The sequence below is a fragment of the Alosa pseudoharengus genome, unplaced genomic scaffold (assembly GCF_046254945.1).
Source record: "Alosa pseudoharengus isolate Yale_2024_CS ecotype anadromous, Long Island Sound unplaced genomic scaffold, YU_APseudo_1.1 YU_APseudo_1.1_scf_2, whole genome shotgun sequence".
Lineage (NCBI taxonomy): Eukaryota > Metazoa > Chordata > Actinopteri > Clupeiformes > Clupeidae > Alosa > Alosa pseudoharengus.
This window is the reverse complement of record NW_027468663.1, coordinates 9,124,338-9,151,384: the sequence shown is the minus strand read 5'-3', so window position 1 is coordinate 9,151,384 and position 27,047 is coordinate 9,124,338. Positions and strand designations below refer to the sequence as shown.

Sequence of the window (27,047 nt, the reverse complement as noted above, 5' to 3'; positions counted from 1 at the left end):
GGGGCTCGGAATGAAGCGCAGAGCACACTAATCCAAGCATTATGGTACATTTTCCAGCTAGGGCCACTTATTAGTGCTCCTCAAATAGGCCTTTGTGTACGGGGATTGACACCATTAATGAAGAATAAAGGAAGCTCAACAGAGAGAGAGAGGGACACAGAGAGAGAGAGAAATAAGGGCAGATGAAAATCGAGGGAAAAGGAGCGATGAAATGGCGAGGGGAGTTGTGACCTATGAGTGGTCCAGTTCGTTCACGACAAAGGGTGATTTGCTATTTTTATGGTCAAAAGGCGAGGGACTAAAATGGAGAGAAAGAAGGAGGGAGGGAAGGAGGGAGAGAGAGAGGGAAAAAAATGCTGCTCTCCTGTAACATGCCGTCAGTGAGATAAGGAAAAGTCTCTTTTGTAGACAGAGAATAGAAAGTAAAAAACAGACATCAAAGGCTTTCTTTTCGTAAGGAGAAAAAAAAAGCAAGGGAGGGTGGGGAGGGAGGGACAGGAAAGAAAGAGAAGGGGTTGAGTGGGGCGGGGGTGGGAGAGACACCATGAAATTGTGCCATTGCAGAGATTATTTGCATTTGCTTGAGCATCAAACAACCGCGCTTGTTTTATTACTATCCAGACAGGTTTTGTTCTTGAGGCGGCAGGGGCTACAATAGGCGCGAGAGCCTCTGGACTGCTGCTGCACGGCAGATGTTAAAGAGCCTGGATCACGGCTGGCTACTTGGAGGCCATCGATTGTGAGAATGTGCTTAAGATGGACACACTGTTCTTGCTCTAGTCTATGTGCTACACTCACCCCTCACCTGGATCTGTTCTTTTACTTGATTTGAGCAAAAGTGTTGATGCATGTGCATCCCTAGTGAAATACACAGCCTTGGGTAAGGCTGAATAGACACGGCTATTCACATCTCTCCTCTCAACTACCCCCCCCCATCTCTTTCTCGCTCTCTTTCATTCTTGCCTCCACCACTCTCTATTTTTCTGTCTCGTTTGCCTCCTTCTCAGGAGTTCTTGGTGAAAAACTGCGGCCTTCCGTTTCACATGCTCTCATTCTCCACAGTTGCCTTGTGAAGTTAAACTCTCCTCCACTCGCTTCTCTCTCACTCTCCCAATGGGCCTTGTAGTTCAATCGCAAACTCCTGACATCATTTGGCTTTAAGGAATAACAACAACAACAACAAAAAAGTCTCAGGGCCATCACATTTGTTGGGGGCACAGTTGCAAAATCTAGAAAAAAAAAAAAAAGAAAAATGGCGCTAGTCTCATCCTGCTCCATAAGTGGATTCCCTTTGTGTTCAGAGGCAACTTAAGCCCTCCAAGATTGCCTGCCGTGCACCCCTCACTGAGCTTTTGAGGATTACTATTAATTTCGTTTATGTCACTGATAGTGTTGTAAGGGAGAATGCGCCGTGGCTGCACATCTCCTTCTGTAATCTCTTCTGTAATTATGTCAAGAGGATGCTATCGGCTCCCCTCCTGCTGAACACTCCTGTTAATTCTTGGCAACAGGGCTCCCTGCTCTCTGTGTGTCAGTAATGATGCCTCGGCTTTACGCCGTTAGTTATTTCCTCCGCCGTGTGTTTGAACGAGCAAAGGTACCACTGAGCTTTCCCTCTCTAGTGTTGGGATGATGAATGTGACTGACAGCTGGAGGTGGCTTAGTGTTTCTGTTTGTCTCTCTCTCTCTCTGTGAGTGTGAATATTTTCTTTTGTGCTTGTGTGTGAATGTTTTCTTTTGTGTTTGTCTCTGTGTGTGTGTGTGTGTATCCTGTACACACAAATTATTTTTGTCATAATTGCTCTACTACACACACTGTGACATTAAATGCCTGATTTTTTGATACACAAAACATGTTTTAAGACATATTTCAGGTGAGTGTAATTTTTTAAGTCTCGCTTATTGAGGTGGGTAGTGTGCAGCGGTATACACCTGACTGGTAGGAAAACTGCACCGTGGATACATAAACTCTGATTCCCTATATCCTTGTGTGGCATTTTCACAAACACATATTCCTGAGGTTCCTTCAGAGTGCTGATTAGTTCACTGTCAATCGACGGGACGTGAGGAAACGGAAATGTATGCAGATGCAGCAAACTATTTGCTCCGTTCCTCTTCAAAGGTCTGTTTGCCATCTAAATGCAAAGACCCCGCGTTCAGGAACGAGATGCCATTTAAAAATGCATGCGGAGACGGCGGCGTCAGAAGAACACCGCAGCCGTATTGTCATCTGTCAGCTCCCGGCACAAACGATACCTGCTCTATGACTCCTCTGAATTTCCCTTCCCTTTTATTCTGTTTCCCCCCCCCCCCCCCCCCCCCTCTCTCTCTCTCTCTCTCTCTCTCTCTCTCTCTCTGTACCGCTCTGGTAGAGGGTGCAATGCAGCCCACACGGCTTCTGCCTGTGATATAACATCTCAGAGGAAGAGAGCATGGAGAGATGGTTGAATGCAAAAACTGTTTCCTTCTGTTTGCTTTGACGAGGAGGAGAACGAGATAGGGATGGGGAGGGGGAGGGGGGGGGAGAAAGTGGAGCAGAGACGACACAAACAGCATTCCAATTGTGTGCCGTTGCATCTGTTTCTTGGTGTTCGTCGACAAGCGGCAAGTGAAATAAATAGCCAGCCACGCCTGCCTGGTTATTGTTGTAGCAATTCTCATTACGGACTAGGCAGGGCGGGTGAATATCACAGTGCACGCACAAAAAGGGAATGGGAGACAATGAGGTGCACGGCACTTTAAAAAGGCGGGTTGTTTTATTATTGATGCTGATTACTCCGTAAGTGCTTCAATTTGTGTAAGTACCTCGCAACATCCACTAAAAAAACAAAAAAACACTTTTTGTTCAGCTAAACTCTGTATCCTCCGTCTCCAAACTTCCTGTGTGCCTTGGGGTGAGATGTCAGTGGGGAGGAAGCCAAGTAATTGGCTGGACGAATCTTAGCAGGAGCAAATTAATTTGGCGCTGGACTGAAAATCCAGACAAATCTTTTTGGAATGAAGCGTGAGTGAGAGGGAATAAAATTAAATCAAAAATGGCTTAAAACTTCTAATGCTGAGAAACAACAATTAAAACATCAACTCCCCAACCCCACAACCTCAACCCCAACTGTTTGCAGTTATTTCAAGACATGCATGTTTCCCACTAACCCACCCACTTCACACACACATACACACACACACACACACACACACACACACACACACACACACACACACACAGTAACACAATAGAGCATAAAAGAGGAGGGCATAGTGCACCTGGAGAATGAAAGGCTGGGGGCGAGGGTGTGTTGCACACGATGGTTTCAGCGAGGAGGTTGTTATAGGGGTTGTTAGTGTCGTGAGGTCGGAGGAGGGGGTTAGTTAGAAGATAGTTGCCAGTCATCCCTGTGACGAGAGGAGCAGAGGACAGAGAGAGAGAGAGAGAGAGAGAGGAGAGGACGAGAGAGAGGGACAGGCAGCAGCAGTAGAAGAAAAGGCACATTTCACATAAGCCGCAGACATAATGAGAGGAAAAAAAGACTACCTCGCCATCCTACTCATCTCTTCAAATGGGATTAAGTCAAGCTTTTTTTTGCCACGACCGTTTTAATTATAAAGTAGGATTACATTTGATCTTTCACAAACAAAAAAGATGGGTTTTCTCATCCCAACTTTGATGATTGTAATTACGACAGGAAAAACATAACCAATACATATTTGGGGGTAATTATTGTGGTAAGCTTCATTTTCTGTTTGTGTACATCACAAAACTTGGGAAGAATATGTAATTCGACAAACAACTCATCAAACATTTCTAAGCACAGATGTAAGGAAACTCGCCCACTGCTGTGGGTTGGCTATTGTAGATATCCACTTTAGAAGAATTTTTAATTGTCAAGCATATCTGTCCCATATTTATTTATATACTTAGAAGCTATTATGTTTAATCTGATTATTTTTGAATTGATTAAAAACATCCTTGAGGTCAACCACGAGAAACAGCGCAGTTTGGAACACAGACTATTTCCTTCCATTGAAAAAAAAAGGCACATTGCTAAATTGCAGGGAGTACGGTCCCAGCAGGGTCCTGAATACATTTCTTTAAGATAAAGTCATGAAAAGTATACCATCAGTGTAGTTTTGATTACATTCCAACGAGTGCGAAGAGAAACAGCCATTCGGACTCATACTCAAAAAGTAGTCTGACCTTCAATTTCCCACAGGCACAGAACTGTGTTCCACAAAACAAAACAAGTGTGAGCCCCCAAATTCACTTCCCCTGCTCTCGTCCACAAAAGTAATCTCAATACCATCTTAGAGATTCTCTGCCTCAAAGCAAACGCCTATATCAAGATGCACTCTGTCTACGGGCACTGTGTGCAGTGGAAGTTTGGATAGTGGGTGCTAAGAGCATATTTAAAGGAAGAAGGGGGCTGAAAACTTTAGTGAGGCATCTTCCCAAATTACTACTAACTTCAAGAAGGAAAAAACAAGTAACTGAGACACAACACACATGGCTGCGGCCACCACTGTGCTCTGGATGGCCAAGTTTTTCCAAAGTAACTTTGGCTGCGAAAGCGCGGCGCAGAGCATGCTCTCCCGCCTGCCAGGGTCGTGCTGAGTTTAATATCATCATCTCATCAGCCACACTCTGACTCCTGCTAAATAATAGATCAAAACGTTTTTCCCCCCAAAGCAGACAAGTGGGACTGGGAGGGAAGACTAAAGAAATAATGCAAATGTTGCAGAATGAGTCTTTCATTGCAGACAAGTATAGACTGGATCATGTGAGGTGAGTTATCTTCTCTTCAATTATGGGATTGGGAACTCTTAACAGAACTTCCGTAGGGATGTTACAAGAACATTTGAAATATTCATCAAAAAAAAAAAAAAAAAAACGAAAAGACTCCCCAATTACCCAATATCCAGGCACTGCTTATCCCCTGTAACCAGGCACTAGTAGGAAAAGCTCTCCATAACCTCTATTTTTTGCTGTTATCAGAACAGCAGAACAGAGGGATTTCATCACAGCAGATGTGTCGAAAACCACCGTTAGAAGTCAAGGGCACAAAACAAAAGTGTTGGAAAGGGTCTGCTGTTGCCTGTGGTGGTGTATCGACTGAATCGGCTGTGTGTTTTATGAGACAGCCATGGAGCGCCGGGGTGGGGGTTGGGGCTTGTAGAAAGCAGGGCAGAGTGTTGGGGGGACGGGGTGCACTTACCTTGGTTAAGTGTTGAGGTGCTGTTGATGTCTCCCGAGATGAAGGAGGACTCTGACTGCTTCCTCACAGTGTCGTTCCACATCCGCCGGATACGGCTCTGTTCCAACCACAATCACACACACACACACACACACACACACACACACACACACACACACACACACACACACACAGGTGTGAGAGCCCTTCTCATCTTCCCGTTTATACTCTATATTGTATTGCGTATTAGGTATTGCATTGCGTATTAGGCATTATGTGGCTAGGCATCGGATTTACCATTTGGGACGTTTTGAAACAGGTAAGTACCAAGACATAAAGGCTAATCTGCATGTATATTTCTAACTCCTCTAACTACCACAACCCCCCCCCCCCCACACACACACACACACACAACCCCAACCCCAACCCCAGCCTGCAGGGATCTGCATCATGAGGGATAAATGGATTCATTTGTCAGCTGCTGGTGAGAAGCACTTGTTTGTTGAGTTGTTGTGTTGAGTAAGTTGCTGTGTCAGTCAGTGTCAGCGGTCATACCTGCGTGGCAGAGGAGTAGCGGGCGGTGGAGCGGGACGTGGACGCCTTCCCCGAGCCGTGAGTGCTCTCAGAGGGCAGGCGGCCGCCGCAGCATTGGGACTGGCGGAAACACTTGCTGTACTCTTTCCGCACCTGGTGGAATCACAGAGCGCCCAGCGAGGGCAGCGTGAATCAGCGACAGTCGTCTGACTGGGGGCTCCAGCCGAGCCATCATTAAAACGTTAGCACAGCGTGTGAGAAAAACTGGAGACGCATGACGAGAATGTCCAAAAAAATCACTATTTTCTTGTGGCATGTGTCAAAATAGCCTTGTTTTTAGTGCCAAGATGTTTGTTTGTGGCTTTTGGTTTCTGGATAGGGGAATTCTTGTTTTTTGTTTGAGGAGCAAATGTCTTTCATGTGACATTCTTTTAAATTACCCCTCTCTGTTGATGGCAAGACAGCCTGAAATCACTATAGCGCATGAGAGACAGCACAAAACCAAAGAAGAAACCAAAAAACACCAATTAAAGAGGCTTTTTGATGACGGCATGCTCATAAATTGCAGATTGCCTCCAGAAGCAAAAAGCCGCTACCACTATCAGAATGGCTAATCACAAAAGATTCAGACTAAAGGCAAGGCTTCATGTAATTGCGACTTCATTTAATTAGACACATAATTACAATGCTAAATAAAAAAATAAATAAATAAAAAAACAGGAACTCTACAGTTATTGCTTCAGTAGACTGAATCAAAACAAGTTAAGTCAACAAAACTCAACCATCATTAGCGGTATAGCCGCTCTCCCCATCATGATTGTGCTTACTTTCTTTTGAAGGAGGCAGTGGAAGATGAAGATGAACATGCCCTGCAGAGTGTTGAAGATGGTGAAGAGGTACGCCATGACCACGGACGACTCATTGAGGAAGAACAGGCCAAAGGACCACGTCAGTCCCAGCAGACAGAGCAGTGCAAATGCCCCCAACACCCAGGACCTGTCACACACATGAGTACAAATCACAGCTGCTGTAATAACGTCACTATACAAATACATAGCACAAAGTGCCCCCTCTCCACTCAAGCACATAAAAATGAGCCCCAATAAATAAGGATGGATGGGAATTTTAGCCACGATGGATGATGGGGAAATCGGACGACAATGTCCCAAGAGTTGTTGCGGTGGTTACGTCCGGGTGTTTTATGGAGGTTCGCTCAGGGTGGGCTAAGAGAGAGAGAGAGGGAGAGAGAGAGAGAGAGAGAGAGAGAGAGAGAGAGAGAGAGAGAGAGAGAGAGAGAGAGAGAGAGCAAATGCGGCACTTTTTCCACTGGAGATTCCAGGAACACCTCCAGCAGATCGGGTGACCCCCATGCTCGGCCGGGCTGACAGCAGTCAGGCACTGATCCACAGCGTCGGGACGGCAAAGAGGTTTTTTTCGCTCCCTCTCCGTCCAATGGTCTCCTATTTCTCTGCCTGGATGTTTGACCGAAGTTACGGGCACGTGTCCCACAAAAGTGTTTCATTTTTCAAACCCCCCCCCCCCCCCAACACTACCATGTGCTGGGGGTTTCAGTGTTGGTGCCAAGATGGACCAGAAGCATCTGGTAAGATTAAGTTGTCCTTCTAGCATGTAATTGTAGTGGAACAACTCAATTAGTGTGCGACAATAACTTGGGCGCGCTGGACTAAGGGTTAATGGGTTCTGTAATAACATGCCTGGGCTCTCTAATGGCTGCTTCCCTTCTGCTTAGCCTCAGTCTGACCCACTGCCCCGACATCTCACCCCAACGCCCATCCAAATAATACACCAAATTACAACCATCTCCGTTTGGGTATTACCGAAATTACACATGCATGGTGGACGGGGTGGGGGTGCATTCACATTTACATTTATATTCCGTGATTGTGATAATTATACCCAAGTTGATCTAAATGTGTGGGTGTACATCTGTTATTTTGTGCAGCTTTATTTTGTAAGCAAAATTAAAATATGTGTGAGAAAAAAACAAAACAAATCAGAAATGGCTTATGGTCCCTGCTGGGATAGTCTATTAAAAGCTGCAATAAAAGCAAATGGTTTATAAAACAATAGGCGATAAAAAACACATTAATATGATATTATTCCTACATCTAACTTCATAAATCTCAATAAAACAACACAGCCGGTAAATTACCCATATTTGTGTCCCTGGCTCTACAGTACATTTCTCTTAGACTGTAAATAAAATGGTGTAAGCAGACACCATGGCTATTCCTCAGTGTGGGTGACATGTCTTACCTTATACTCTCCAAGCGACTGGAATCTGGTTTCATTGAAGTCGAATGCTTCACCATCTTGTACATGGTCACAACCAGGAAGATGAGATTGAGCTGTCCAAACAACAATATCAAGGTTACAGGAGTAGACCACAGTGTCTCATGTGCTATACAATCCCCCAGACACAGACACTCCAATGTCTTCTAATGTGAGCTGGACAGAAATGCACCCTTGGAAAAAGAGGCCCTGCCCTAGATTAGAGTGCTCTACATTTAGTGACTTATTAACGGACAATTAGCAACCAATTAACACTTATTAAGCAATTACACAATCGTGGGCAGGCACCGAGTGATAGGATATCCCACTGTTTTGGACTAGGTAGGTCTTTGTGGGGTTTTTTCACTATTCGCTCTCTCCCCCCCCTCTCAGTCTCCCCTGTTGAATCAGCCACCGTCGACCACATTTCATTCCCTGATGCCAGAACCCCCGCTTCACAAAGCCCCTCGGGAGAACACAGCGCCTGCTCTTGCCTGCTCTCAGCTGCTATTGAAATCAGGAGCACGGCCGGCGCCTCTGCAGACCGGGGGCTGATGAACAGCGCAGCATGGCCACAGGGGGCTCCATCACCGGACGCCCACTACCAGGAGCCAAGCCACCAGCCGCCCCCCCTCTGCCCCCTCCCCGAGCAAAGCCCACCAGCCTCACCCTCACTGGGCCCTGCCACCCCCAGCCTCACCCTCACTGGGCCCTGCCACCCCCAGCCACGCTCACAGCCGGCAGCCGTGCCGGAGCACCACCAACGCAAACCGAGACAAAGCAGCTCCGGAAGTATGAAAACGAGATAGAGGAGAGAGCTGCAGGAGACTGCCAGAACATTGTGGGGAGAGGGGGGTAGGGGCACACACACACACACACACACACACACACACACACACACACACACACACACACACACACACACACACACACACACATACACACACACACAGAGACCCATACACACTGACTGAGAGAGAGAGCATGAGAATAATAAAAAGAAGTGTGCAATGGAAGGCAAGGATGACAGGGGGAGGTAGGGAGAGAGAGAAAGAGAGGTGGAAGAAGGAGGTATGTCAAAAAAGAAAAAGGGAGAAAGGAGAAAACATAAAAAATGAGTGCACTAGAGAGAGAGGGGGGGGGGGCAAAAAAGAATTGAGGAAAAAGGGCAGTGAGAACAGGGGAGGGAGGGCGTATGGAGCCAAGCAAGACAGCAACATATTTAAACTGCGCCGAAAAAATGTTTCCATGAATTCTGAAGTCTGTCTGGAAGCACTGGGAGGTCGTTCCACTTCCCTGGAGGTGTGTGTGTGTGGGGGGGGATTTACTTCAACTTGGCACTCAACCATCTACCCCCCACCCCACCCCTAAGAAGGCCCCTAAATAAATACAATAGAAAAAAAAATCAATATCCTGAATTAAATGTTATTACAAGGCTTTCGCCATAATCTTCCTTCCATCTCATTCAAAGTGCAGCCAAAAGACAATAGCTAAAACAACAAATACATATTAATAGAGGATACTTCCAGACGAGAGACCAGCGACTCACTGGGGTCATCAGAAATAATACCGATGTGGCTAAAGTTAGAAAAAGCAGCGCTGCTTGATCTAGTAGGTCAAACAACCCTCTCAGCTCTTTAAAATTTCTACAACACTAAACAGGACGTGAGCTCGAGGTCAATAAATCTGGATACCACAAAATCAATCATGGACCTAGTGCCCAGTGATTAGGATCAATTCACTTAGTACTAATTGTTCTGGCCATTTAAGCTCAGGGGTTTTTTTTTTCTTCTTAAAGAGGGTTAATCATAAAAACCTTACTATGCTGTCTGCTTGCCCACTACATTACACTATAAGGAAATAAGCAGCTGTGAAAAACATAGCATAACTTTTTATTGCAGTTCCCTTTACAGTTCACTGTGTATTCAGCACAACTCTACGGCAACAGAGGCACTATGTAGAACCCAGAGGGGGGGGGGGGGACAAAAAGAGACAGAGAAAGACAGAAAGAGACACAGGAAAAAAGAGATGTTCAGAGATAGGAGACTGGGGAGAGAACAAAAGAAAGGCTTGAAGAGAGTTGAGAGATGGGGGAGAGAGGGAGAAGGAGGAGGAGAAAAAAATAGAGACAGAGAATGTGCGCGCCAAAGTGAGTGGGAGCGAGAGAGAGAGAGAGAGAGAGCAAGAGCTTTTAGATCACAGATTACAACCCTGTTGAGTTTTGTCTCCTAGCCACCAGGGCCGATTTACGTCTGCATGAGTCGAGTGGCTGGAAATGCATTTAACGCAGCCTGGAGTGATGACACAGATCTGATGAGACAGGCGGGCGCACGGGCAGACAGGCACCACAGCAGAGAGTCCGGCGAACTCGCCATGCCCTCGCTCCGCGCCTGTCCAGTGGGGCCTCAAGTGGACCCCGTCCACACACACACACACACACACACACACACACACACACACACACACACACACACACACCCAAATCAAGCCAACCATCAGCACCACCCCCATCACCCAACCCCCTGCTCACTCAGACATATGCCTCACCTTCCAGAAATAGTGCCTCGTGAAAAACACACACACTGCACACCAACACCTTACTCAGGGACTTGGACCAGGGGCTTATGCATATTGACTTGGACTGAGGTCTGTGTGTGTGTGTGTGTGTGTGTGTGTGTGTGTGTGTGAGTTTGTAATCTGAGTTTACAAAGGTGTCACCACAGAAGTGTGTAGGGCCTGACACATATGGGAGTGTACCTAAGTGAGTGCGTGTGCGTCTGCACTTTGTCGTCGTGGAGGGAATGAAGTGGGGCGAGAGTGCGGGCGCTTCACGCTGGCGGCGTGGGCCTAATGGGATTGGACACGGCCGGCGGCGTGGGCCAGGCCGCTGGTGAATGGCTTCAGGATGCGGTAATGCCCGTCGATACCGCCCACTCATTACACCAGCACTCATCCATTTCTCCTCCTCGTCTTCTTCCCCCTCTTCTTCTTTCTCCTACCCCAGCTGAAAGGATGACCTTCATGCCTGAGACTCTCTCTTTTTCTCTCCACCCTCCCGTCTCTCTCTCTTTCTCTTCTGCCTGCCCCGACCTCCCCCTCATCCTCCCCCTCATCCTCCTCCTCCTCCTCCTCCTCCTCCTCCGGTCCCCCTGGAGAGGCAGCCACAGTCGGCACACTCCACGCTCAGCCCTGATGGCCTTGCTGCCTCTTCTGCCTGGCCGGGAGCATTTCATACCTGAATGCCTGACAGAGACACACTCCGGCTGCCACCACACCACACCACCCCACCCCACCCCACTCCTCTCCCCCTGCTGCCACCCCCCCCCCCCAACCCTCTCATGTCCAAGCAGCAGGCTACACTCCTCAACAACTGATCAAGTCATTGTAGAAGACTCAGGCTACCTCCACACTATTCTATTTTCATTGCAAAATGACATTTAAAAACGAATACAATCTCAGTCCAGACGTACGTTTGCAATTCCGGAGCCAAAATTGTATTTTGTCCGCACTGGACCCCTGAAATGTGGATCACATGACCATTCGCACAAATCACATGACTATTCATGAATTTAATTTGATTAAATTGAATCTAATGACTTTATTAAGAATTTAACTGCACTACAGATGCTACCAAAGACAGGAAGGCGTACATCCAATGCTGGCAGGCTAGTAGTGGAAGTCGAAGTGAGTCATGGATAGTTGAAGGTGATACGACTCACTTTGAGGCTTCTTTGGGCACATGACCTTTATCACATTGTATATTATATATACAAGGAAATCAGGGGAAAAAAGATCAGACTGACGAGATCCAATCAGGAAGGGAAGAAAGATTTCTACGTCATCATTTTCATGTTTGCGGATTTCCCACATTTAAATGCAAAGCCGGAGTTTTCAAATGAAAATGGGGCCGACAGGGTTTTCAAATCGCTCCGTTCCAGGTGCTCGACAACACCGAAGTAGTAGCATAGATACGAGGCACAAACATAACAAAAGTGTTTCGGATTTAAATGAATCCTGAATAGTGTAGGCATGGCCTCAATACAACCTCCTCCCACTCCTGGCCCCATCAAATACATTTGAAACCACATACATTAACACAGACATGCACAGAAATATGGGTACATATAAGGGTGGACACACACGCACACACACACACACACACACACACACACACACACACACACAGATACAGACAAGAACACACTTTTTCCAAAAAAGGCACGACTCACCATAATGATAAATGCTACTGGTCCGATGAAGCTCCAGATGAAGTGGTTATCCACTCTCAGCCAGCAGCTGAAACACGAGCAGAGGCAGCAGTCAGACGCGATCCCTAACACCACACGCTATCCCTCCACTACGGCCGTCATTTAGGGCTAGGCCTGCCGCAAGTGATTTGCTGGTGTGGGGGCAGCTACCATACAGCACAATGGCCCACTGTGCCCTCTTTAATAAGAGTGGACAAAGAAACAAGCCTTGCGGGGCAACGGGAAGCTGATAAATAGCACTTCAATCACACCGCGATTGCAACGTGCAACGTGCAACATGCAACGTGCTATGTGCTATGTGCGATGTGCGCTGTGTGTATCTTTTGGTGTGAACGCAACTGACGCGTGACATTTTCAGGAGCTGCTGGGGAACTGGTGCGAGAGAGCACTTTGAAAGGCCTGCTGCTGCTTCAGCAGTGGGTGAGTGCTACTGTCAAGACCTGTGCTCAAATGAACAAGTCATCACACACTTCAGGCTGAGCTCTGCTAATATCAGTCTCAACATGGCAAGCTGCTTATCAAACTGTGCCTCCGAAACTACACGGCTGTAATAAGTGGTTGATGACACTGAAACACCTGGATATCCACGCCGACCAGACATGGATTAAATTGGATTCATTACACGCAAATAGAAATGTATCAAGGACTTGTTTGGGAAGAATAATGTGTGCTAGCTCAAGAGCGGCAAGGGGGACCATGTCATGGTGGAAAGCCTGGACCAAGGCCTCCCCCTTGGTTGTGGGGGTTGAAGCAACAAGCCGAAACCACTGGCCTCAATCCCATGCAGTGCAAATCATTAAGTGAGACTATTCATTAAATACAGCCATTTGCTCTGAGCTTTCTCATTCCTCCCCGCACCGTGACGGAGTGTAAATTTGCCAGAAGGCAGCTGTGGGTGGGTTTGAGTTGTGGGGAAGGAGGGGGGGTCTGCTCTGTGATGTTGCTCTCATTAGGGCGCATCTGTTTTGGGGGGCTTCTGACAGACAAGCAAGCTCCATGGCAGCTAGCTGTAATGATAATCTAAGAAATCTAAGAAAGAGAACACAGGAAAGAGACCAAAAAAAATGGTGAGGGTCACTTACGCCCGCTTGGTGCCATAGCTCCTGTAGTCGATGGCTGCCGAGATCCCGACCACGATGGCGGGGAAGAGGTAGCCGGAGACGTAGTAGTATTTCCTGCGGGAGTACTCGCTCTCAAACACCTCGACCAGCATGAGGTACAGCTGAACGCCCTCCAGACACATCCAGGCAAATGCCGCCAGGAAGAAGAAGTGAAGAACTCCAGCGATTACGGAGCACACAATCTACAGAGGAACATCGAGATTAAGACAAGGACAGAGAGAGAGAGAGAGAGAGAGAGAGAGAGAGAGAGAAAGAGAGAGAGACAGTGTGATGGTGGGGGAGGGGAAGTGAGAGGAAGAATAAGAGAACAAAAGACTGTGAGTGCTTTTTTTCCAGATCAAGGTCTATGCTGTTCACAACATCCAGTGGTGTACAATCCATGCCAAACACAGCATCATTATACGGGAGAATGGTCACAATACAATGCACTGCAGCGAGCTTCTCTTTGGGAATGCGCATTGTTCTGCGAATCAATGAATCTGCCCGCTGCAGAACACAAGTGCAGCGCAGTCGTCCAAGAAAGCCCCCGGGTATGCTCTCGGTGTTCGAACCAATTAATTACTTCAATAAGTCAATTAAAATCTTGTGACCAATACAAACATACGCACAAACCCTTGTGGTATAATTTAGAGATTATACATCCATGTTACACTCACTGCTGTTCTCTCTCTCCCTCTCCTTCTCTCTCAAAATCTGTCTCTTCTCTCTCTGAATATCAAGAGCTTTAACTACCAAATATATTATGCAAATGCAACCTTTCATACAGAATTTAAAACTGTTATACCTTTGCTTGATTAGTTTTTAGTTATTTGCTCTGCAGTATTTGAGAGACAAAAAAAATAATAAAGCAATATTTGTTATCTTAACATTGGCTGCTACTGCCAGCTTATTGTGAGACTGCAGGTGCCAGCCTTTTCACTAAATCAACTAATTTACTACAGAAATGTAAATGTGATTCCAATCCACAAACAGACACCAAGTTATTTTATTATATTAAAGGTAACACTTTACGGTAAGGGTACATGAATTATCATGAATTCATGAGTTATGCATTACTTTATATCTTATGAATCATCGGGAATTGACATGAGTTCATAGTCTCTCATTCATGACCTCATGCATAAACAACACATCAACTAAAACATTAGGTACGATGGGTACATCATTATGATTTATGATTTATTAAGCATGATCATCATGATTACATGAATGTAAGGTTAATTGCTCATGAGTTCATCATGTTTGTGGCCCCTCAACTAAAGTGTTAACAATGGCATGTGTTTAAAGAACTGTACAAGTTGTGCTTAAATCAGCGATTTAAGCAGCGATTGCGATTTGAGCAGCGATGACCACATTTTTGGCAGAAAAAGAAATCATCATGATCATTCTTAAAAAATCATAAATCATAATGATGTGCCCACCTTACTTAATGCTTTAGTTTATGTGTTGTTCATGTATGAGGTCACAAATGACATAATATGAACTCTTGTAAATTTCTGATGATTCATGAGATATTAAGGAATTAAGTAATACATAAATGTTACGACCCTGTGGGTCTTGTGTATTATGTGTGTTTGTTACTTTTGTTGTGTGCTTCCAGGCAGATTGGCTGCAGCTGAGGGGTGGTGTGAAACCCTATGACGTCAGGGTAGCCCGGCCCTTTAAAAGGGGGCTGACGTCACTGAGCTCGCTCTCGCTGGCTAGCTGTGGGGATCGTTTGTTGCCACCGTCGCTGCCGCACATCGCTGCCACTAGGGCCAGCCTCGGGCCTTGCCCGAGCAACTTGCCGTCATCTCTCTCACTCCCTGGGGTGAGAGACCAGGAGTGAGCGCCTGGCCGCCGAGGCCTACTTTGTAGGCCGTATTTTTCTTAATTTAGACATTTTTCCATACTGGTTTTTTTTGTATTAATAAATACACAATTTTCTTAAGTTTTGTGTCTGCCCGTTTTTTGTTATATCCCACAAGCCCTAGACCGGGATGTAACAATAAATCATGAATTAATTAATGCATGAATTCATGATAATTCATGTACCCTTACCTTATGGTGTTACCTATATGGGTAAATATATAATATTGATGTTTCATTTTATTATTGCATTCTCTGTGCATTTTTAGACTGTTTTTTTTCCACTGGTTTGCTCCTGGTTCTGGCCAATCAACCCTTTAGTGTTTCAGGGCAGCAGTACGGATGACCTGTGCAGAAAGCCTGGGAAGGTCTCTCACCTTGGGCTCGGTCATGTTGATCCCGACGAGGAAGAGCAGCTCGGCAATGAAGAGGTTGATGCACAGGTTTTTGTGGATGGTGTTGCGGTCGCTCTGCAGGCCACGGAAGAAGCAGAAGGTGAAGATGCTAATGGCCAGGCAGACCAGCGACACGGCGATGCCCATCCGCGTGATGACCGTCAGCAGGAGTTCATGGACACTTCCCTCGCGCTGGGAGGAGAGAAGAGGAAAAGATGAAAAAAAGACGAGAAGAAGAAAAGAAAAACAGAAAGCACAGGCACAGGGGCACACACAGGGGCACTCACAGGGGCTTACGCACAACGGCAGCGGAAACGCGAGGGCTTTTAGCGAGGAGCACTCAAGGACCCCACTGCTGGTAATGCAAAAGATCTGTCCTGACATTTCCAACTGCCCAGCAGCCAAATGCAACGGAGCTCTTAGAGAAACTCAGAGGGTTACGTTATTGTGAACTTTTCATTCAATTAGCTAGTGACCATTGGGGTCAGCACAAGGGTTTGGCCTATCGGGAAGCTGCTTTTCAGGAGGTGAGCTGGAGGTGGTGGTAAATGTAGAGGAGGAGGAAGACGAGAGGAGGGGGTTAGGGGATAGGGTTTGAGGGTCATGAGGTTCGGGTTTGTAATTACGTTTCCCACAAACTCCTGCTTCCACATTGATTATGGTGTAACTGCTGGCCGCACATGATATTCATCATGTAATTGGATGGTAATTGAATTGCACTCGGAAATGTGTCCTCCCCACCTTGTGTGGAGTGGGCATGCAAATTGCAGCTAATAACGCACATTCCACACAGGCTGTGGAGGGGAGACATGTGTGCCCCGGGCCATTAGTCATGGACCATAGGTAGGACGCAATTTATTTTTCCCCCGCCAATGGCCAAAGCTTGCCCTATCTCCACCCGGCATCTTCTGGGCTGAAGTTGGTGCAATTGCTGCAGGGCCCTTCAAGTGGTAACAACAACAACAACAACATCCTTCGGCCTCCTCGAGAGCTGGGTTAACCCACAGCTTGCAGCCCTCCCACCCCACCATCACCAGCAACACCACATGCCACACGCATGCACTCCCCTTCTCCCTCAAAACAAACCCACCTCTCACTGACATTTTAATCACTGGCTGCAGATGACGGCTTCCTTTGCTAGAATGTGCCCATGCATTTGTGTACACTAGCCAGTGTGTAATGAAATGGTGTGTGTACACCAGTCGGTGTGTGTGTGTGTGTGTGCCTTTCTCTCTCTCTCTCTCTTTCTGTGTGTGTGTGTGTGTGCGCACCTGTACCTCTGTGTGTGTTTCTGTATAAATGTGTGTGTGTGTGTGTGTGTGTGTGTGTGTGTGTGTGTGTGTGTGTGTGTGCGTGTGTGTACCCGTGCCCGTATCTCTGTGTGTATCCGTATGCATGTGTGTGTCTGTGTCCTTATCTTTGTTTGCTCAGGCTGGCCACTCACCACGTGCCCACGGTGCGCCATGAGGATGGCGAAGTTGGTCAGGTGACTGCACGAGCAGGTGGTGTGCGTCTTGTTGGTGTCCAGCAGCTTGCAGCCCTGAGTGGACCAGTAGCCCATCATGCTCCTCTCCGAGTAGTTCCAGAACGAGCAGTTGGGGTTAAAATAATGCTCGGTCTGAAACGAAAGCATAAAAATAACCAGAGGCACAAGTGAGAGAGCGAAGGCGAGAAAAAAAAAATCCATTTCGGTGGATTCTGGGGATTACACTGATTGGCAGTCGCGGCCTATCAAATGGGTGCCCAGCGTGAGATGAAGAGCTTTGGTTTTGGGTACACACTGAACTCGGGCTTTCATTCAGCTGGGTACACACAGGACCACAGGAACTCCACTGAGGCAACCTTGGGTGGCTCTTTTTAACTCAGAGGGCTCCAACAGCACGGGTAAACAGGCCACGCGCTCCGACATCTAGCACTTTTTAACACACAGCCTTGGGAATTAACAGTGGAAAATTGTCCTCTTTCATACCTCTCTCTCTCTAACATAGACTCTCTCTTCTTTTCTCTTTCTCTCTCTCTCTTCCTCTCTCTCACTCACTCACACACACACACACACACACACATACACACACACACACACACACACACACACATACACACACACACACACGCACACACACACACACACACACACACACACACACACACACACACACACACACAACCACACGCACACACTCTTCTCTCTTTCTATCATTTTCTCATTGCCGTTCCACTCCGGACTCACGTCGAGGTGCTCCAGGGTGAAGATGATGGGGTCAGTCACGAACACGCGGCTGGACTCCTTATTGATGGAGGCGGACAGGATGTGGGAGTTGACCACCAGCGTGAGGTTGTGTCCCCACTGCTCCCCGCCCAGCTTCATGGTGGCGTTCTCCACGGTGAGGAAGTGGCCCAGGTGCTTATAAAGGACAAAAACCAGTTTGGCGATTCCTGTGCGAACAAAAGAGAAGCCAGAGCATTACTTAGATGTCCTGTTCTTTGTGCTAAAAAAGCACACACATTGTACACAACAACACCTCTAGGTGTGGCATAATTGCATTGGAGACCATACCACAGAATACCACAAAGAATGTGTACTGTATATATGGAATGTGTAATGACTTGAGAGACATTGACGATGGACACCAGACAAACACCTATTATTTCCTGTCTGGTGTGACCCTACTGTCATCAAGTTTAAACATGCATCCACCGCTGATGTACGGGTGCCTTGGTTCACGTCTAGTGTCCATCCACCGCTGATGTACTCACCGTTTTTGCTGTTGAGCTTGACGGTGTTGGCGCTCAGCTGAATGGTGGCCCCCCCTTTACTGGTCTGGGGGAAACGGAAGTCCTGCACTTGGCCATCTGTACTCAGCACATATACATCCAGCACTGTGGGACCAGAGGAGGGCGAGGAGTTGAGAAGAATAGAAGAGGAGAGGAGAGAAGAGGAGAGAGGAGAAGAGAAAATAAGAGAGGTGGATATTAGTGAAGGCCCCAAATGGCAGCCTCGCCACACTGGTTAGGCGAGAGATATGAGATGACATTTTCAAGGTCCAATAGTGTGGCCAAGCTGCGCAAATATACCTCCAAAGGGCTTCGGCAACAGCATTCATTTCCAACCACAGAACAATGCAGTTACTGAACTGCAGCATGTATAATGGAGAGCGCTTGGACTTTGAATGCATGCACAAATCCCTACCCGGCACGGCTCACAATGCTGCGGATGGGCTGGTTTAAACCGCCTCAGTATTTCAGACAGTGAAAGCCGCGGCCGTGCAGCAACATTTCTTTTTTTCCCCTTTTGAACATGTATCAGCGCTGTTACAGTTTATCTGGTGTGGACTCCTAATGAGGAGTTACAGCCACACTACCTAATCTGGACTCACTTTTTATTCAGCCCTGTGTGTGTGTGTGTGTGTGTGTGTGTGTGTGTGTGTGTGTGTGTGTGTGTGTGTGTGTGTGTGTGTGTGTGTGTGTGTATGCTCAAACAGCACAACTTCCTGCTTTCAAGAGAGGAGCCGACAGTGGAGAATGCACACACACACACACACACACACACACACACACACACACACACACACACACACATACATACACACACACACACAAATACATACAGAACCTGGCACAGCATGAATGTCAAATATTTCTGGGATCAAAAATATCACTGGGCTTTTTACTGGGCTCGTCCCCTTGTGCGACTCAGATAAGTCAGGGGCACTGGCTAGGGCTGATCTGGCCTGGGCAGACTGAAAGCTGAGCAGCCCGGTTTCTGCCCCGCCCGGCCGCCTGCCGCCATCTCCAACTCCAGCCCCTCTCCACGAGCACCGCCGCCGCCACCACTGCCCGCTACCTCACCGGCCCCGCCGCCTTTGATGTGTGAAATTACCGGGAGGGTCAGGAGGACACACACACCAGCCCACTCGGTGCTACCCCCACAACCTCCACCCAAATCCCCCCATCTCTCCACGCTCTCCTTCTCTCAGACTTCTCACGGCACGGACCAGGATTGGACCGAAGCACACCTTGTCTCTCTTCCTCCAGTCTCACATTTACGCTTTCTCTCTCTCAGGCTTTCTTCCTTCCTCCACCTCTCTCTATCTCCGACGGCCTCTCTCTTCCCTCTCTACTCCCAGTCCAGTGCGACTGCTTTGAGGTACTGGTCTGCGACGAGTGAAACTATGTTAATTTGCATGCAGAGATCTTTTCTTCTTCTCCTTTTTTTGAAGTGTTCGCCCCGCTCCTGTGCCGTGCTCCAGGGCACAATCTGTCTGGCAGCCTTAAGCCTTAAAGCCAGCTGGTGCGAGACCATATAGTTAGCCCTGCTTATGCCTCCGCACAGACAGGGAGTGTATGAGAAGCAGCAAGAGAGAGAGAGAGAGAGAGAGAGAGCAAGAGAGAGAGAGAGAGATGTAGAGAAAGAAAGAGGGTGAAAAGAAACAGTAGCACTCATAAGTGAAACAAGAGAGAGCGAGTGAAGAAGAAAGGGAAGAAAGCGAGAGGGAGAATGTACCACTTGGTAGGCCAAAACTGCTTCTTCATTAAGAATCACTGTATAAAGCATTGAGGAGAAGAACTGCAGTGTCTTATGAATAAATTCCACAAAGACTAAAGAAACGGACTATGAATAACCTGCCACGCATGATACACTGTGTAAACACTGTGCACTGCTACTTTCCTGACTGCCCTTATTTGCTGAAAAGGATTTTTTTTTTCATTATCAAGTGACCTTGTGATTAAAGGGAGGTTAAATAAATAAATAACGGGGCAGTCAGTTCAGCTTTTCTCCTTTTAAGTCAAATATCCTGGCTGTGTGTGATATTATCTGCTACAGGAGGGTTTCACTAGACTTACATCAAATGGCCTATGTAAGAAGCATATGGTTGTGCTTTGCGGAGAGAGTATGCAGCTACCCGCGGGACTGCCGAGGTTAAGTGCTGATAATAACACGGCAGGCCAGTCTGGGGGACCCTGGCAGCGTATTTAAGGGGGCCGAGGACATTTTCAAATCTTGTAATTTAAAATCAAATCTGGAAAACGTATTCAGAGACTGTGTCGCCGCTCTGCCTGTTACCCCCCCCCCCCCCCCCCCCGCAAAAAAGAAAGAAAGAAAAATCCAAAACAGAACACCAAAATCAAGGGACTGGAAAGTCACCGGGATGTGATTACCATGGCAACACAGGAGAGAGTGTAGGGAAATGACAGTTGACTGCACAAAGCTGACTTATATGAATGGGATCACATTACTAATATACTCCCTGCTCAAAAGCCAGTATTGGTTTCCTGGTGTACAGCAAGAAACTAAAAGCCACACACTTGTGGTTTCAGAGCCAAATCCCCTCTCCTCTAACACCACTCTGGCCTCCCCTGCTCTCTGTCTCGCTCATTCTTTACAACTTGTTATGCAGATTCTCCAGAGGCCTTGAGACTTCAGCTGGCAGAGTGCACCTTCGCCCAGGGAAAGAGTGTGCTAACCGCCCTGCCTTTCCACAAATCAGGTCAGTCAAATACCTGTCAGTTTTCCTTTTTAATTAACCATGATCAGTGGAGGAGGCTGATCATTAGCCAACGAAGCCTGACAGGTGAAGTGTGTGTGTGTGTGTGTGTGTGTGTGTGTGTTGGGTAGTCAGAGGGGGAGGAGACATCCCTGTCATAATGTCCTGATTGGTGAACAGAATGACTCACTTATGTTCTCAGCGGGGACTTTGACAACAGCGGGCTCCATCAGGTTGTCTGCAAGGACAAAGGCTCCTTCCTCCAGGGTATCGAGTAGCATGGTGGCGGTGTGCGTTTGCTCTGTCGAATTCATGTCCTCCCAGGATTTCAGGGCTTCCGGCCGCAGGAGGTTGTCAACCGTATCTACAATGGCCTGTATCCGTGGAAACAAGAGAAATGTCAGCCTTTTGATATATATATATATATTTTTTTTTTTTCCCCTCTATACCCATACAATCAAACTTCACCAAAGGCACAAAGGCAAGGAAAGCAAATGGGGTTCCTGACATGCACAGAGAAACAAAATAATAAAATAAATAATAAATAATGTCAATGACAGACAGAAAACACATGTCTCTGCAGAGTCAGGCAAATGCAGGTAAAAAATATTGTTTAAAGATGTTGGTAATTTGTGTGTGCATGCGTGTGTGTGTGTGTGTGTGTGTGTGTGTGTGTGTGTGTGTGTGTGTGTGTGTGTGTGTGTGTGTGTGTGTGTGTGTGTGTGTGTGTGTGCGTGTGTGTGTATGTAGGACTGCATGCGCATGTGTGTGCCTGTGTGCCTGTGTTACCATTAAACCATCAGAGGCTTGTTATTCCAAATTCCAGAGGGAAAATACGAGGGGCACTTTCCAAATAAATGAAGCATTCTTCTAAGATTCCACTCCCTTTTTCCCCCACTCTCGCTGGTCCAACATAGGGACGTCTTTTCCAGAGAACAATTATCTCTGCTAACAATGATTACATTCCATAACAGGATCTGACCGTAATGACCTGAAACTGCCTCTCTTTCCTGACAGGGGAAACCTTATCAGGCAGGGCAATCTGTTGGCCTTAGAGCGGTGGTCTATATAAAACTGAAATACGTTTGTTTCCAATCACAATCCTTTCATTTCCTGTGTTTAGCCAAGAGCTAAGTGTATCAAACAATCCGCTGGGTTATTCTACACCTTGCCCGGTCCTTGTGAAATTTCATTAGACGTGTCTTGACAATTATTCTGACACGGCCAACCCTGACCTTGGTACAACATGATGTTACAGGTTGTAGTTCTGCCACAGCATCTGGTATGTTGGAGAGAATGAGAGAAAAAAAAACAGCTAGGGTTTCCAGGAGAACTTACGAGCCATATAAAGTGTTGATGAAGTGTTAATAAATGCTTATTACCGGGAAAATGTGCGAGCTATTAACTGGCTCATATTTCACTGAACAAGGGCTCCACTGAGCAGGGGGCCCAGCGGCAGCTGAAACGTAGCCTGCTGCTCTAGCTGCATATCGGTGATCCGTGGTTCACCAGTCTAAGTCGAATCAGTCTAACCATTCATGGACTGTTCCATGACTAGAACAACGTTTAACTACTAGAGCAATCGGTTTCCAGCAACATCTATTAACTGTTTATAACCCTGGCAAATGGGACTGACAGTAGCAAGGCTCGAACAGGCGGAGGGAATTGTTGCTCGCGCATATTAATTAACCCATGTGCACGGCTACGCAGTGTCTCTTTAATAGAAGTGTTCATAAAACCTGAGCCCTGATTGCTCATTAACAAGACTGCGACTAGCCCACTGCAATAGGCTCTATTAACTAGCCCCGCTTGTGAATCTGACCGATAGGCAACATGCCAGCCGCGCAGATGAAACGGAGCGTTAACTAGGTGCCGCATTCATTATCCGCTGCTTTGTATCAGCGCTGGGCTTTATTCCGAGACGCTGATTAACCTGGCTATTTTAATAGCTGAAGCGCAGGGGGGGTGAGTGGAGGGTAGCCGGCGGGGGGTGGGGGGTGGGGGGTGCTGAGGCTGGCTGGGGCCCTCGCTTCGTCTGGAGGGCCCTGACCTTGCGGGCGTGCAGGAGGGCTCTCAGACGTGCCTCTCCTGAAGGCATGCTGATGGGGAGAGAGAGCGGAGAGAGGAGAGCCGGGCCGCCCATGATTACAGGGCCGAGACCATTACACCGAGACCGACACAAATTGGCCTGCCCCCTCGGCCGGCCCTTGCAGCAGCGGCACCGCTGGGAATTTCACGTCTCTAATTTGCGGCACGTATGGAAACCGGTGTTCTGATCGGGTTCTGTTTAATTCCTGTCGGGGTGGAGGTCGTGCGTTGCAACGTGCTGAAGACACAAAGGGCCTCTGCACGCGGTGACGTTGCGTCCCTTTTCAGATGGCTGATCTGATTCGGCTTGGCACAGCGTTGCTCTCTGTTGTGTTGTGTTGGTACACCATGGACATCTGATTCAGAAGGGGAGTGCAGAGGGGGACCGGGTGTATGTGACAGTGTTAAGAGACAGTCGAGCATGTCTTGCTGTCTCTCCAAACTGAAGCGCAATGGGGAGAGAGAGGGAGAAGGGGAAACCGAGAGCCTGTTGCAAAACTGATTCTGTGCTGTGTGTGTGTGTTTGTGCCAACACAGCCTCTTCCTACAGGGCAGACTCTCTGGGAACAAAACAAAACTATAGCAGAGAAACGCATAGGCAGAGGAGAGAGGAACACAAGACAGAGGGAGTATTTCATATCATAAACACATGGGAGTGAGCAGAATACATCCATCAACAGACAGAAACGTTTGGCTGAGTGAGCAAGCAGAGGAACAGGAACACAAAGAAAAGAAAAGAAAAGAAAAGGAGCTCGGCGCCACTTTGATCACCATTATTGGCTGACGGGGAGCTGCAATTACTCATAGAATGCACAAAGTGCAGAGATGGAGATGGACGGAGAGAGGAAAGGAAAGAAAAGGAATGAGAGAAGGAGAGAGGGAGGCGAGAAAAACGACGGAGGAGGAGAAGGAGGAGGTGAAGGAGGAGGTGAAGGAGGAGGAGAAGGAGGAGGTGGATCGAATAGGAAATGAAAGACAAGCTGGACGGACAAAAAACATGGAACCAAAAAAAGCAAAAAACAAACAACAACAACAATGAACACAAGTGACAGGTGGCTGGACAGTGACTCAAAGACGACAAGACAGGCAGCCAGTTGGACTGATAGACAAGCAGACAGGAGCATCACAAAGCCTGCATGCTGCTGGGTGGGTGACAGGGGACTATGGAAGCAGTGGAACAGCAGAAGCACTGTAGTTATACCTTCATGTATGCCCTGCAAGTCCTTTCTCTTTTCTGAAGCTTTTTGTTTTAATGTATACATGAACACAAGGAAAGATCAAAACAACAGGAAAACACAGCATTAACAGGTATAGGACCTCCAGATCAAATGACTCTTTGAAGTGACACTCAAAATAGCCATTTTACTGCACAGAAGAAACTACTTCAAGGACAGCAGAATTCAGTGTTCAAGTTTGCGTTAGAATGGCTGTGAATACAAAATGCTCGTCATCACAGTGATAGCTCATTGCCCCCATTTCTATTAAAAATGTCTTTTGAATATGTAACTATCTTACATAATAAAAAAAGCAAGAATGCTGAATAGCAGCGAGAGGGGATATGGAGATGGGAGTACTGTACCGTCAAGCCCCCAAAAAATCCATTAACTCATAGATAGCATTTGGAAAGGGTCATTTGTATTTGATGGTCAGGATTATTGAGCTCTCTGGAAATACAGTGTTCTCTAGCCTGGCGCTGGCTTGCAGCTCTATCAAAATAATTCTTCCATCTGCCCTCCATTGAAGCCAGACTTGGGGCACTTGTGTACAGATTTGCAAGTAGGAGTGATTGTTGACTAAAAGGTTCAGCTGAGGACAGGGCCAGTGAGTTGCACAGGGAAGTCAATATACTCCTTGTGCCTCTGGGACCAGACCCTGCCACAGCACGCACGCACGTACGCATGCACACACACACACACACACACACACACACTCACACGCACACTGCATGTGGCAGAGCTTTCTCACGCATATAAAGCTGTGTGAGGTGTCGTTTTTACCAGCAATTTGCATAGACCCACGCTGTGTCGGTCTCCAGTTGGTCGGCACATACTATAAAGTGTGTGTCGTCCGAGCCGAAGGCTGTGTGCACTGCTGACGCTGATGTGCAAGTCGGGCCTTATGTATGCAACGCAGAGCTGGGCAATTACTCTCCCACGGGGGCCCCGGCTTTTTTCAGAGCCGGCTTCTATCCATTAGCATCGGCTTTTACATCTGTACCACCAGGTGAGGCGACTGGGCTAACCCTGTAATTACGGAAGCGCTGGGGCAGAACAGATTGTCGGAGGGCCTCGGGGCTGGGCGGGCGCTAATCCTGGAACAGCGCGGGGCAGGTGGGGATAAGAGGCTGGAATGTCAGATACCTCAGGCAGAGAGACTGTGGAATTCCAGAGACACAAGGATGCTGTAGGTTTTTTTTTTTTTTTTTGGGGGGGGGGGGTTTCAGGGAGAAGTAGGAGACCACAGGGGGGGCTAAAGAATGGGGGAGGAGGGGGGCAAAGATTGAGAAATTCCCTGGAGGCAAAGAGGGATAAGACAGCAAACATTCCTGAGAAACAAGGGGCATGACAATTTTAGGGAGGTGTAGGATCCCAGGATTTTGAGGTGGGCTTTAGGAGAAAATTACTGCGGAAATCCATCCTCTGATGGCAGCCTTCCACCCTCCCTGGCATTCTTTCCAACTACCAGCTTAAAAGCCTGATCCAACTTATTGTGGTATTATCTGAATTAATTTTTACTTGTCAATTAGATCCAATAAGGTTTTCCTGGCAGGGAAATTCACTTAAGGTTAGCATTGATAGAAGGAATAGTCACAGAAAAGCCCTACAGGAGACTTCATCTGCTCTAATTGACAAGAGAAAGCAATTTATTCTGCTTCCTTCAAGGTGTGAGATCGTTAGTATCAATTGGCCAAGCACTGACTCACACAGCCAGAGGACACTACACCTATGCAGGTAGAGAAATGACCAACTGTGCAATAATTAATCACACAGCATGGTGAGAATACCTTTAAATAACTACATTCGTTGCAATAATTTTATTTGCAAAGGGCATAACTTGACGTGAAAGGGTGCCAGCGGAGCACCTAGAGAGCCGGACGATTAAAGCAAAGTTATTAATAGCCCCGTGTGTCACTGTGACAGCCAGAGTTTCCCACAAACAGCTGTTCCATTATCACTGAGAGCCTCTCCAGATACTAGATGATAGATAATAGTGGGGGACCCTGTCTGAATACAATGTCATTTTAGAGGGAAGAGAAGATCAAAACATTCATACAATGGAGGGCAGTGAAGTGATTTTTTTTGATTTTCAGGTGTGGGAGGGATGGGGGGGGGTGCACCTGTGCGGACAGAAGGCAAGCTGCGCATTACCTTGTTGAAGCTGCGTCCGGCTGTGTCCTTCTCGCTGGGCCGTAGCTCCTGCAGCTGAGCGTCCAGGATGTCCACCAGCTGCTCCATGAGACGCACCGAGGAGCTGACATCGCCGGGGAACACCGGCCACTGGGTGTGGTGTGCCAGGTCGTTGGCCAGGTTGGCTGCATTTTCGCCGCTGCGGATCTGGGAGAACACGCCGGCGGGGATGCGGGAACAAATTTAAGTAACAGTTGAGAAGCAGTTAATCTGAAAACGATTGTCGGCATGTGCTAGAAACGACTGGAAATAAGCGGAAAAACAAGGTGCTGAACAGCAGGATTTTACAGTAAGTATCATGGCTGTAACTACAGTGAGCACAGATGGCAGGCCACGATTGTCATTCGGGGATGAGCTGAGACTAGCAAAACAAAAACACAACACGAGGTAGGCGCGTCGGTCGGTCCAAAAGGCACGAGACAATG

At 47.4% G+C, this 27,047-nt stretch overlaps 1 protein-coding gene across 2 annotated transcripts in view; it reads right to left on the bottom strand.

Moving 5' to 3' along the window:
- adgrl2b.1 (adhesion G protein-coupled receptor L2b, tandem duplicate 1) overlaps positions 1 to 27,047 on the bottom strand; it is an 82,117-nt gene that overhangs the window by 4,525 nt on the left and 50,545 nt on the right. Inside the window, exons 8-20 of one of the 2 annotated variants that reach the window (XM_076293588.1) lie at positions 26,584 to 26,769; positions 21,318 to 21,501; positions 18,399 to 18,521; positions 17,872 to 18,077; positions 17,089 to 17,262; positions 15,627 to 15,836; positions 13,363 to 13,583; positions 12,242 to 12,308; positions 7,998 to 8,089; positions 6,548 to 6,716; positions 5,742 to 5,873; positions 5,208 to 5,304; positions 3,262 to 3,390 (exon numbers count right to left, since the gene is read on the bottom strand). In XM_076293588.1, coding sequence (XP_076149703.1) covers positions 3,262 to 3,390; positions 5,208 to 5,304; positions 5,742 to 5,873; positions 6,548 to 6,716; positions 7,998 to 8,089; positions 12,242 to 12,308; positions 13,363 to 13,583; positions 15,627 to 15,836; positions 17,089 to 17,262; positions 17,872 to 18,077; positions 18,399 to 18,521; positions 21,318 to 21,501; positions 26,584 to 26,769 — 1,990 coding nt within the window. The remainder of the gene's footprint in view (positions 1 to 3,261; positions 3,391 to 5,207; positions 5,305 to 5,741; positions 5,874 to 6,547; positions 6,717 to 7,997; positions 8,090 to 12,241; positions 12,309 to 13,362; positions 13,584 to 15,626; positions 15,837 to 17,088; positions 17,263 to 17,871; positions 18,078 to 18,398; positions 18,522 to 21,317; positions 21,502 to 26,583; positions 26,770 to 27,047) is intronic. The other variant, XM_076293587.1, reaches the window with a different exon arrangement.